Here is a 13,327-nt window from a genome sequence, read left to right on the forward strand (position 1 = left end):
AGCAGTCATCTTGAGTGGGGACTCAGTGAAGAACTGACCTAGATTAACTCACTTCCCTACCTTAAATTGGATTTATATATGGCGGGAATCCTTTGTTTCCCAGTTTGTTTTCCACCCCCTATTAGTGGAAAAATACTAGTAGGCCAAGATAGGGTCCAGTACCAGGTGACAGATCACATGACCCTGCCGTGTCAAGGCAGCATCCCAGGAAGCTTCTCAGGAAGGTGGGAGATTAGCATCTTCAAAGTCCTATTGTTCTGCCTACTAGCCCATTGACTAACCAGCCAGACTGATTGCATTTTGTCTGGTGGGCATTCCCCAGGTGCAAACTCATTTGTAATTGATACATAGTCCATATTCCTAACTTCAGATACAGAAATGATACATACATACAAATACGATAATCATATTCAGTAAATCATAGCCTTTCCAATGATATCTCACATGACCCATCTTGCATAAAATACATCTTAGATATGCCATATTTATATCATAATAGTTTATGAAGAATATGGGGAGTAGCATCACAACCTCCAAGCCCTTTCCAGAGTCACTGCTTCCCAAGATGGAGTCCCCCACCTGTAAGTATGGTCTGTATTCTTTGTTCATAGATGTATAATTTTACATCTGATTATATTTAAATGCATATTGTTTGCTTGTGCCCAGTTTACCAGGCCATCCATATTGCTCTGTATCAATGACCTCTCCACGGGCGGCACATATAACAGGCTGGGGAAGGCTGTGCCTCCCCAAACAGCTCTGTATGGCCCTGCCCCCGAGACCCTCTCCTGCTTACCGCTAGTTAGCCCCAGCCCAGGCAGGCTGCTCCAAGTTCCAGGAAGCCTGCTGGGGTTGGACTCTGGAGCTAGGGCGGCTGGAACTTGGGGTGGCTGAGGCCATGCCGCCCAGCACTCCAGGGCTGGAGGTGCTGGGGCTGCACCACCCGGAGCTCTGGGGCTGGAACACCCACTGCCTATCTAGTGCTCCAGAGCTGGGGAGTGCGTTACACCCACCTGCCTGGTGCTCTAGAAGGTTAAGGATACTACATCCACACTCTTAAGTTCTTAACCCAAACTTTTAAGTTAATCAAAAAAAGACTTTAATGGGAGCAGAGTTAAATCAGAATTTAGCACTTTTAGAAATCCCCTTCACTACTCTACAAACCAGGATAGATCATGTTTAACAATATAAAGTGTTATAAACAACATAGGCAAGGAAACAAAATTGCCTACATTATTTGTAAGTTCATTTGCCAGTGTTACTAACTCTCACAATTTTATTCTAAGTCTCACAATATTTGATATTTTCTTAAAAGTTGCAGCTTCAGGAGTCATGTGAATACACAAAACACTTTTTTTTTTAAAGTAGATTTCTAGCCTCATAGTTGTGGCAAAAAAGCTTGAAACCACAAACCCTAAGAGCTGAAGAACCAGAGGGCAAATAAAAAGGACTCAAAATATATTATTTTTTAAATCTCATGATTTTTAAATCTGTTGAATTGCGGGGGCTCATGATTTTTTGATCATTTGTGGAGACAGTATTACTGTGCATGTTTAAAATCAATTCTGTTTCAGTACGGTAAAGATAACATTAATCTCTTTCTTTTCTTGGAACACCAAGCTTTACACATACTCTGCTATTTGGAAAGGCTGTGCATTGGCAGCACAGACGACAAGGGAGGGAAACAAACATGCACAGTGACAAGCGGGTGATACAAAGCGTGTGTGCAAAATGCTGGACAGAGAGATGTAAAATAACAGTATTTAGTACTTGCACAGTATAATGCTTTACAGCCCCGGAATTCTAAGTGCTTTACAAAGATGGGTCAGTATCATTATCCCCAGATGAAAAACCTGACAGCCCCAGAGATCAGTGGCAGAGCTAGGAAGAGAACCCAGGAGTCCTGATGCTTAGGCTGGTGCTAGGGTTGCCAGGCGTCCGGTTTTTGATCAGAATGCCCGGTCAAAAAGGGCCATTGGTGACTCCAGCTGGCACCATCGACAGGGCTGTTAAAAGTCTGCTTTATGGAGTAGTGGGGGCCCAGGGCTAAGGCAGGCTCCCTGCCTGCCCTGGCTCCGTGTGGGTCCTGGAAGCAGCCGCCAGGTCCCTGTGGTCCATAGGGGCATGGGCGGCCAGGGAAGCTCCGTGTGCCGCCCCCGCCCCCAGCCCTGGCTCCGCAGCTCCCCTTGGCCAGGAACCGCAACCAATAGGAGCAGCAGGGGCAGCAGGACCCCGCACCCCAACTTCCTGCCCCAGCCCTGAGCCCCCTCCTGCATCCCAACCCCCCCCTCCCAGCCCCACCCCAGAGCCTGCACCTCCAGCTGGAGCCTTCACCTCCCCTCACCCCAACCCCTTGCCCCCAGCCCCCTCCTGCACCCCAGGGCCTACGGGAAGGCGCAGGGCAGGGGTGTTTGGTTTTGTGCGATTAGAAAGCTGGCAACCCTAGCTGGAGCAGGTTGGTGGAGAGGAATTTGGGGCCCTAGGACCTCGTGTTGCCCCCCCCCCGCCTTGGCCGGCTACATCCCGCAGCCGCCCCCCACCCCGCCAGGACAAGGGGTAGCCAGGCAAGCTGGACGGGCAGGGATGGGAGCCCGCATGGGGACAGTGCCCGGAGCCCCTTCCCGCTTGCACCCTGGGCCCCTCCCGAGCCCCGTAGGAGTGGGGCGACGACAACTGTCCGGCTCGGCCGAAGGAAGGGAGGCCCGGCGCTGTGCAGCCAATGACCCCGCTCCCCGCGGGTCAGCGCTCAGGGACAAGGGGCTGGGCTGGGCCGCCCCGGGCGCGGGGGGGGGGGGGAGGTCGCCTCCCGGCAAGGAGAGGGGGCTTTGCAGACGCTCCCTAGCTGCCCGCCCTCGCGCGGGAGGGGGCTGCCGTTGCCTGGAGACGGGCCGAACGAACTCCGAGAGGAGAATACAACGCCCCCAACCGCCACGCGGGCGGCAGGAACCGTCCGCAGCCCGGGAGCGGGCGGGGCCCTGCTCTGCTCTGCTCGGCCGGGCCGCTGGGCGGACGCAGCACGTGAGTAGCGGGGACTGGGCGGGGCCGGGGGCCGCGGATCCCCGAGCCGAGACCGCAGCCTCGGGCGCCGGTGGCGGGCGGCCGCGGGGCTCAAGCGGCTCCGGACGAGGCAGCACCGTGTGACCAGCCCTCTGGCCTCCGCGTGGGCGGGGGGACTTGTCTGGGCTGGGAGGTGACTCCCCGCGGAGTCCCCCGAGCGTGGCCGCAGGCAGGCTCCGCTCCCCGGCCTCCCGCGTCGGGTCCCTCTCTCCTAAACCGTCTCCTTCGCCGCCAGGCCAGCACTGCCTCCGTCTTGCACCCCCGCCCCATTGCTGCCGCCTCCCTCCTGCCCCTCGGCGCTGTACCTGCCCTGTTGCTTCTACCCTCTAGCTCTGCATGCAGCCCCCTTTCCCTCCCCCTCGCTAGGCGCTGCTGCTCCTCCCCTCCCCCAACGCTGCCCCCACCCCACTGCTTCTCCTGCCAGCTTTGTACTCCCCATCCTCCCCCTCTGCTGGATAACCGCTGCTCCCATCCCCCAGAACCTGCCCTGCTGCTTCTACCCTGCTTTGTCACACCTGAGCCCCTCCTTTGAATCGGGCTCTGCGCCCACCCCACTGCTCTGTCCCAGCTCTGCAGCCCTTCATTCCCCGGGGCCGGTCCTATGATTCTGTGATCCCCATTTCTGGTCAGGAAAAAAAGGAAAGTAGAGACTATAGTTAGGTTTGAAATAAAGTGTGTCTCACACCTGTACACAGAGGGGGTTTTCAAAGTGGTGTTAAGTGGGAGAGGAAGAACAGGGCATGACTGGCAGCAATGGCAGACCACTGCTTGGGAATGGACTTTGATCTCAGTCTCTCATCACGGACCTGGGTAGGCAGGACTGAAACAAGCCCCCAGGAAAAGAGTCAGTGTGAATGTCTCCCCTTGAAGGAATTGGAAGTCCCAGGGTTCCTGTTGCCTGGAGGTCCTGTAGTAGACTATGTAACATTTTTCTTGGTTTGGGTGGGACAGAGCATTTCCCTCCCTTATTTTGGTGTCTGGATTCATCTGCCTTAAGTAGTTGCTGGAGTTTGGGGTCTTTCATAGTAGATAAAATTTGTAAAAGTATATTTTTGACAATCCTAAAGCCAAACATTTAACTTCCCTTTGTACTTAATATCCAATTTTATTAGTATTTAAAGTGACTTAAATGTCATAGTAAATTATTTTTATTGACTTTTATAGTTTGCCTGTCATGTAGGGCTTAGGGGTAGGAATAGAAACAGTTTTTTTCATTGGAAAAAAAGCATACGCACCAAGTTAGGGTATTGCATAATTTTACATAACATTTCTAGATTTCTCGACCTTCTGCCTTAACAAGTATGAACAAGAAACAATTAATATTGAATATTGATAACATGCCTCTTTTACGCTCACCATTCTTTACTTCCTAAAGGCTTGTCTACACAAAATGTTACTTCCAAAGTGGCTTGTCTACCACTTTAACTGTATTGATATAAGTAAAGCATTATTATTATACTGGTAGTTATACCAGTATACAAAGGTGCTTTTTACTATTATAGCTATTGACTCACGGGAGGGAGATTGATATTATACCAGGATAACTATATTGTTTAAAAAAAAAATCAATCCCTTAACCAACCTAGTTGTACCAGTACAAAAATGGTGTGTACACCAGGCCTAAGTATTGAACTCTTTTTATTATGTGTCTGAATTGTGTTGTCCTTTGATTTAGTGTGTATATAGGCTCCTTGTGGCATTGATTTTTTTTGTATAGTACCAGAATCCATTAGTGCTCAGTATAAGTACAGTTACGTAGAACCCTGTAAACCTAACAATTTAAAAACAATCCCCTTTTCCTGCACTCACAATGGTATGTTTTAAATTAATCAAGTAAAACTTTTGGGATGTTTTCAAACTATCCAAAGTGCTTTTATTTGAATACAATTGAAAATAGTTATTTAATTTGAATTATTGAGCTGTGGAGCACAAACTGAGAAAAATTTAAATGTTGGTTTTATTCTTGCTGCATTTGTATGCATTTTAAACTAGGTTTGTGAGTGCGCACGCTCGCCTATGTTGTTTTTTGTTCTTTTATGTGGGAAAGAGAAGGAAGTGTTAGCTTGTTGCCTTCAGCTGCTGTTAGTCTCTAAGGTGCCACAAGTACTCCTTTTCTTTTTTGTGAATACAGACTAATGTGGCTGCTACTCTGAAACCAGTCATTATTGAGATACTGATGATTTCCTCTACTATCTTCTCTGTTTTAATCCTTCCCCCATGCCCTCCTTCAAGGCCCCTTTCAAATAGCAAGCCTCTGAGTGCAACCCAAACGTTTTTTAATATATTTAACACCATTTAAAATGCTAGATATAAAGCGGGGTTTGGGATGGAGGCTGATAGCTTGTGACCCCCCCATAACCTCACGACCCTCTGAGGGGTCCTGACCCCCAGTTTGAGAACCCCTGCTGAAAGGTAATGCAGTGTAGTTGCCTTGAATGGTCCCTTAAAATATGTGCTAACTATTTATGCTAAACAATCTGTCCTACTCTGCATTTAGCTGTGAGGCTTGGAGTACCTTTCCTAGACCTTGCATGGTGACAGGTTTCAGTGGTAGCTGTAAGAAAAGGAGTACATGTGGCACCTTAGCGACTAACAAATTTATTAGAGCATAAGTTTTTGTGAGCTACAGCTCACTTCATCGGATGCATTTGGTGGAAAAAACAGAGGGGAGATTGATATACACACACAGAGAACATGAAACAATGGGTTTATCATACACACTGTAAGGAGAGAAAAGGAGTACTTGTGGCATCTTAGAGACTAACAAATTTATTAGAGCATAAGCTTTCGTGAGCCACAGCTCACTTCATCGGATGCATTTGGTGGAAAATGGAAATGGAAAATTTCCAGCAGTTAACATGAATATCTGAGGAACAGTGGGGGGTGCGGTGGGGGGGAGAAATAACATGGGGAAATAGTTTTACTTTGTGTAATGACTCATCCATTCCCAGTCTCTATTCAAGCCTAAGTTAATTGTATCCAGTTTGCAAATTAATTCCAATTCAGCAGTCTCTCGTTGGAGTCTGTTTTTGAAGCTTTTTTGTTGAAGGTTAGCCACTCTTAGGTCTGTAATCGAGTGACCAGAGAGATTGAAATGTTCTCCAACTGGTTTTTGAATGTTATAATTCTTGACGTCTGATTTGTGTCCATTCATTCTTTTACGTAGAGACTGTCCAGTTTGGCCAATGTACATGGCAGAGGGGCATTGCTGGCACATGATAGCTGTGTTAGTCTGTATCAGCAAAAAAAAACAAGGAGACTTTGTGGCACCTTAGAGACTAATCAGTTTATTTGGGCATAAGCTTTTGTGGGCTAGAACTCACTTAATTAAATGTATGAAGTAAAAGATACAGGAGCAGGTATAAATAAATGAAAGGATGTGGGTTGCTTTACCAAGTGTTAGGTCAGTCTAATAAGATAAATCAATTAACAGCAGGATACCAAGGGAGGAGAAATAACTTTTGAAGTGAAAAGAAAAGGAGTACTTGTGGCATCTTAGAGACTAACAAATTTATTAGAGCATAAGCTTTCATGAGCTACAGCTCACTTCATCGGATGCATTGAATACAGACTAACACGGCTGCTACTCTGAAACGTTTTGAAGTGGTTTCCCCAATACTAATTTCTCCCTACTGTTACACACACCTTCTTGTCAACTGTGTGTAATGTGCCACTCTTACCACTTCAAAAGTTATTTCTCTTCCCTTGGTATCCTGCTGTTAGTTGTTTTATATCGTTAGACTAACTTAACACTATGTAAAGCAACCCACATCCTTTCATGTATTTATACCTACTCCTGTATCTTTTACTTCATGCTTCTGATGAAGTGGGTTCTAGCTCATGAAACTTATGCCCAAATAAATTGGGTAGTTCCTAAGGTACCCCAAGGACTCCTTGTTTTTTTCCCCCTAGACGTGAAGAAGAGCTCTGTGTGGCTTCAAAGCTTGTCTCTCTCACAACAGAAGTTAGTTCAATAAAAAATATCTCATCCACCTTGCTCCTCTATCCTCTAAGACATGGGTGGGCAAACTTTTTGGCCCGATGGCCACATCTCGGTGGGGAAGTTGCATGCAGGGCCATGAATGTAGGGCTGGGGAAGGGGGCTGGGGTGTGGGGGGGATAGGGGTGCAGGAGGGGGCTCAGGGCAGGGGGTTCGGGTGCGGGAGGGGGTGCGAAGTGTGGGAGGGGCCTCAGGGCAGGGGGTTGGGGTGTGGGGTGTAGTCTCTGGCCTGGCGCCGCTTACTTTGAGCGGCTACAGGGAGGCAGCGGAGCTAAGGCAGGCTCTCTGCCTGGCCCGGCGCTGCATCGCTCCTGGAAGTGGCTGGTACCACATCCGGGGCGGCAGAGGGCTCCACACTTGCCTGTGGGTACCTCCTCTGAAACTCCCATTGGCCATAGTTCCCTGTTCCGGCCTGTGGGCTGTAGTTTGCCCACCCCTGCTCTAAGAATATAATTTAATGGCAGTCAAATAATACTATGCTCCTACATTAGTTGTACTGAACAGTGTGAGTTACTCTCTACCCTACTGTGGATCATGAAGCAAAAGCCAGTTTCATAATTTAGTATTTTTTTTTTAAATTTGATTCTTCTATTAATTATTTTCTAATGTAACAATTTCACACAGCATCAGGAAATAATTAGCTTCCGAGATCTGAACACTGCTACAAAATATTCATGTTCAGCTGGCGTCAGAAATATGTTTATAGTTATCCAACACAGATGTGGTCTTTGGCAATGGATAGTCAATTAAAGTATAACACACAGATATGCAACTTCATACTGTTTAGTAGTTTGATCTTTTCCTTCTTTGTTTTTAAAATAACTTGTGTTCCTGCCAAACTTTTCTCATTTAATTTTTGTAGCTAAACTCAATTTAAGTAACTATAACACATGTAAAAATAAGATATGCTTCTCTAAAAAGTTGTCTATTCTTTCAAACCATGTAGAAGTTTTAAAATACAAAATAAAATTAAAATGGGATATTAAAGTAGAGATGGCTCTTATTATTGATTTGTTTATTTAAAACAGTATTATATTGTTGTACATATCATTCTGCAATGATCATGCTTCATTCAGAACTAGAAAACAATACTGGTATATTCATAAAAGGGAAACATGGACTTATAATATTCTTGAAAAGAACTATTTTTGTCTTAACAACAAACATACATTTTTAGACCTAAATCCTGCAAAGATTTGTGCAGGTGCTTAACTTAAAGTTCAATGGGATGACCTGTTTGTTTAATGGGACTACTCCTATATTTAAAGTTAAGCAAGTTACTTATTGTTTGCAAGATCAGTGCCTCAAAGTGAAATCTTGCTTTATAGAATAAATAGGTCTGTACATATTGTCCTTCATTCACTTTTTGAGGGACAATTATATTAGGAGGATTTTAGCCTTTCAGCATACCCCAAAAGGCCAGTTGTGGCTAGGAACTACTTTTAGCAAAGTATAACACCACACATACTCTTTAAATAGCACCTAAAACACCAGGTGAAAACATTGACATGTTTAATATGAAAAAATTAGAAGATTAAAATTAAACCTTAGTTGTTTTCAGTCTTGTGGTACACAGTTTATTGCTGATTTATTGGATTTTCTGGGGTGATGTTGATTGACCTAGAGTAGGGGTGGGCAAACTTTTTGGCCTGAGGACTACGTCGGGTTTCTGAAATCATACGGAAGGCCGGTTAGGGGAGGCTATGCCTCCCCAAAAGCCAGGCGTGGCCTGGCCCCTGCCCCCATCTGACCCCCCCCGTTTCTCTCCCCCTGATGGCCTCCCCCCGGCGCTACTGCCCCATCTAAAGTCCCCTGACAGCTCCCCAGACTCCTGCCCCTGACTGCCCCCTCCTACTCCAGCCAACCCCTCCTCTTTCCTGACTGCACCCCCGGGGGACCCCTGCCCCCATTCAACCCCCCTGTTCCCTGCCCTCTGACCACCGCCCCACACTTTCCTGCCTTCTGTCCAATCCCTCCTGCTCCCTGCCCCCTTACCGCTCTGCCTGCAGCACCGGTGGCTGGCAGTGCTACAGCCTCACCCCCAGAGCACCAGAACAGGTAGCCGTGCTGCCCGGCTGGAGCCAGCCACGCCACCGTGCAGCACAGAACAGTGGATCAGGCCATGGCTCTGCAGTTGTGCTGCCACCCAGAGCATTGTGCTGGCGGCGCAGTGTGCTGAGGCTGTGGTGGAGGGGGAACCAGCAGAGGAGGGGCTGGAGGCTAGCGTCCAGGGCCAGAAGCTCAGGGACAGAGCAGGAGAGTTCCGCGGGCTGTAGTTTGCCCACCTCTGATCTAGAGTTACAAAATACATATACTTTATATTTTATAAGTCACACTGAATGAAATCTTGGCTCCATTGTAGTCAGTGGGAGTTTGGCCATTGACTTCAGTGGAGCCAGGATATCACTAGGGCCCTATCAAATTCAAGGTCCATTTCATGGCCGGAGGATTTTAAAATTGGTCAAAGTTCATGATTTCAGATGTTTACATCTGAAATTTCGTGGTGGTGTAACCCTGGGCGTCCTGACCCAAATGGGATTGTGGGGGGACCGGATTATAAAGTTGTTTGCCACCCTCACTTCTGTGCTGCCTAGGCAGCAGCCTCTGAGCTTCCTGTAGTTAGAGGAGGTTCTGGGAGGTGAAGGTGGGTAGGTTCTCCCCCATGTAGGGATTTCCCTACCCGCCCCTCCCCCCCACAGTTTTGTGAACTAGTTATATGCAGTGTTGCCAATTTAGTGATTGTTTGGAAATTTGAATTGTAATTGAAACATTAATACACACTTTAAAAGCATATACAGTGTATGATAAAATATGTATCTGAAAAAGTATAATAGATTTGAAAAGTATGAACATAGACTAGCTTCCTTATACAGCTGTTGTTTTTTATGACAATGTCACTGCATTCATTTTGGTGATGTTGGCCAACCTAATCATTTCAAATTATGATTTGTAAGCAAAGTCTAAATGAGCTCTCCCTGACAGCTAGTGATTAGCTAGGAGCTGGGGGGAAAGGCTTCAGGACCAGATTGTATTAACATTCAAACCTAATCTACCTAGCTATCCAGCAAATAGAGCTGTGTTGCCCAAGTGATAGATTTTGGCTGGGGTTGGGTTACAAATCACTTCAGTGCGGGCAAGGGGGGTAATGAAATGTTGTTCTTATTGTATGAGTAAAGGGCAGTATAACTGTACTTAGCCAGTGCTGATTGAGGGCATCAAGAGAGAGGGTGGGGACAGGTGTTTTGCTTGATGGTCTGCCTGAGTCACAAGTACTATTAGATCTGCCCCTCTCCACTGTTTAAAGACAGAGCTGATTATGCTCCATAGATAGTCTTTTATTTTGTTAAGTGACCACTACTGCTGAAATCACTGATAATCAGGTCTAAGTGCTTAGATCTGCTGGGGGACAGTGTTTCTGTGGAAGAGGTGGCCTAGCCTGTACTAGTAGTGAGGTTCCCCCACTGAGAGCTCAGCTGAAATCACTAAGAGCTGGGTGGAACCTCAAGAGACCAACTCACAGAGGTCACAGTGGCAGGTGGTAGCAGAAGGTGATGGCACAGGGCCATTGGCAACAGAGCGATGGAATGAATGGTGGCACAATGAAAAACAGTGGCCACAGCGAACAGTGAGCAGCAGAAGGAACGAGCAAGGTGCTTTCTTGCCCCCCACTTGGGAGGTGACCTCACATGAAAGCACCTCTGAACTCTGAATCTCCACTGACCAAGGAAAACACTGGTGAGTGGGGTGAGGTGGAGGGAAAAGTGGGGGGCACGGTAAATAAACGTTTGTTTGGACTATATTTTAGTGACTGTGCTCCAGAATGCTAGATTTGTGACTGGAAATGGAAATTTTATATAAATATGTTTCCTAGTAAACCAAGATTTTTAAAATGCTTTATTTACCAAGGTTGTTATTTCACATCGTTGCTATCTTGAGAGGTCATTATGTTGGGGAGTTTCTGTACTAAACATTTTTATTATTGAAATTAATTTTTACATAAGAATGGCCATACTGGATCTGACCAATGGTCCATATAGCCCAGTATCCTGTCTTCTGACAGTGATCAAGGCCAGATGCTTCAGAGAGAATGTACAGAACAGGTAATTATCTAGTGATCTACCCCCTGTTGCCCATTCCCAGCTTCTGGCAAACAGGCTAGAGACACTCATGGTATCTCCTCCCCATCCTGGCTAATAGCCACTGATGGACCTATTCTCCAGGAATTTACCAAATTTTTTTTTAATCCTGTTATAGTTTTGGTCTTCACAGCATCCCCTTGCAAAGAGTTCCACAGGTTGACTTTATGTTGTGTGAAGAAGTACTTTTTGTTTTTTTAAACCTGTTGCCTATTAATTTCATTGGGTGACTGCTAGTTCTTGTGTTTGTGAAAGATTAAATAACATTTCCTTGTTCGCTTTCTTCACACCAGTCAAGATTTTATAGACCTTTATCATATCCTCCCTTAGTTGTCTCTTTACTAAGATGAAAATTCCCAGTCATTTTAATCTCTCCTCCTGTTTCATACCCCTAATAATTTTAGTTGCCCATCTCTGTACCTTTTCCAGTTCCAGTATATCTTTTTTGGGATGGGGTGACCAGATCTGCACCAGTATTCAAGGTGTGCACATACCATGGATTTATATAGAGGCAATATTATATTTTCTATCTTATTATCTATCCCTTTCTTAATGATTCCCAACATTCTGTTTGCTTTTTTGACTGCCGCTGCACATTGAGTGGATATTTTCAGAGAACCATACACAATGACTCCAACATCTTTCTTGAGTGTTCACAGCTAATTTACAGCCCATCATTTTATATGTATAGTTGAGATTGTTTTCCAATGTGCATTACTTTGCATTTATCAACATTGAATTTCCTTTGCAATTTTGTTGCCCAGTCACCCAGTTTTGTGAAATCCCTTTGTAACTCTTTGCAGTCTGCTTTGGACTTAATTATCTTGAATAGTTTTGTATCATCTGCAAATTTTACTGCCTCACTTTTTACCCATTTTTCCAGATCATTTATGAATATGTTGAACAGTAATGGTCCAAGTACTGACCTCTCAGGGGTACCACTATTTATCTCTCTCCATTCTAAAAACTGATAATTTATTCCTATCCTTTGTTTCCCATCTTTTAACCAGTTACTGATCCATGAGAGGACTTCCCTCTTATCCCGTGGAGGCTTACTTTTCGAAAGTCAATTTAAATTAAATAATTTTTTAAAAAGATATTTGTTTTAGAAGTCTAGTACTCTTTATGTGTTTTGGTGTAATTTGCATTATCCGTATGTTAAATTTGCATTATCCTAACAAAACCATTTAATTTATTCATATCTCTTTTATATGTTGTAGATCAAAGTGAAAATGAAAAGCCAAAAAACAATGCAACAATTTTTCCACTCAGAGGCCTCAAAAACCAACCAAGGTGACGAACACATCAAGAACCGAGAATATATCAACATGTCATTTGAAGGTTCAAGTGGTGTATTGACATCCGACCAGCCCGAAGCACAAATACAGCTACCTACTGAAGAAACAGTGTTTCCAAAACCTAAAGGCAGTTCCCAATGTTTGTCAGTCAGAGTTACAAAAGATGGCTACTGGTGTACATCTTGCAAAAAAGTTTACAAAGAAGGAAAGCTTTCCAATGCTATGATTTTGTAAAAGTGGAGGAGCTTGGTTTGTCAGACCGATCGGCAAAGCCAGTGCTGACAAACTACGTGAAAAGGCTGCGAAACACCATGCCTCTGGAGTGCATCAACATGCAGAAAGCCTTATAAGCCCACTTTCAAAGCCAATTTTAGAAGTACTTAATGCTGGAGTGCATCAACATGCAGAAAGCCTTATAAGCCCACTTTCAAAGCCAATTTTAGAAGTACTTAATGAGGCTGTTAAGAATGCTGGAGACACAACATAGTTCTTGCAAACAAACATGGCTGTGGCATCATACTTTCTGTTTAAGCAAGAGATACCACACACTACAAACTGGAGGCCAATGTTAAGTGCATTGTCATTTGTTCATCCTGAAGTTGAACACTGGTTCCGAACAAGACCAGCAAACGCTCACTATCTTTCTGCAAGAAACTCAGCTGACTGGCTAGAAGCATGTAGTGCAACAGTGAAAGACTCTCTAGTTGAAAAAGTGAAGAACTCTCTCACCACATTCAAAAAATTTGCATACATGGCTGATGAATGCACTGATGCAAATGGGCATCAAGTATTAAGTCATTGTGTACATTATCTTGATATCAGTGGTAGGCCAGTAG

General features: G+C 45.2%; 1 protein-coding gene across 1 annotated transcript in view; it reads left to right on the forward strand.

Moving 5' to 3' along the window:
• Positions 1 to 898: 898 nt before the first annotated feature.
• CCDC178 (coiled-coil domain containing 178) overlaps positions 899 to 13,327 on the forward strand; it is a 371,835-nt gene continuing 359,406 nt past the window's right edge. The window contains exons 1-2 of the mRNA XM_043507112.1: positions 899 to 925; positions 2,843 to 3,018. Of these exons, the coding sequence (XP_043363047.1) occupies positions 899 to 925; positions 2,843 to 3,018 (203 nt within the window). The remainder of the gene's footprint in view (positions 926 to 2,842; positions 3,019 to 13,327) is intronic.

The sequence above is a fragment of the Dermochelys coriacea genome, chromosome 2 (assembly GCF_009764565.3).
Source record: "Dermochelys coriacea isolate rDerCor1 chromosome 2, rDerCor1.pri.v4, whole genome shotgun sequence".
NCBI classification, from domain to species: Eukaryota; Metazoa; Chordata; order Testudines; family Dermochelyidae; genus Dermochelys; species Dermochelys coriacea.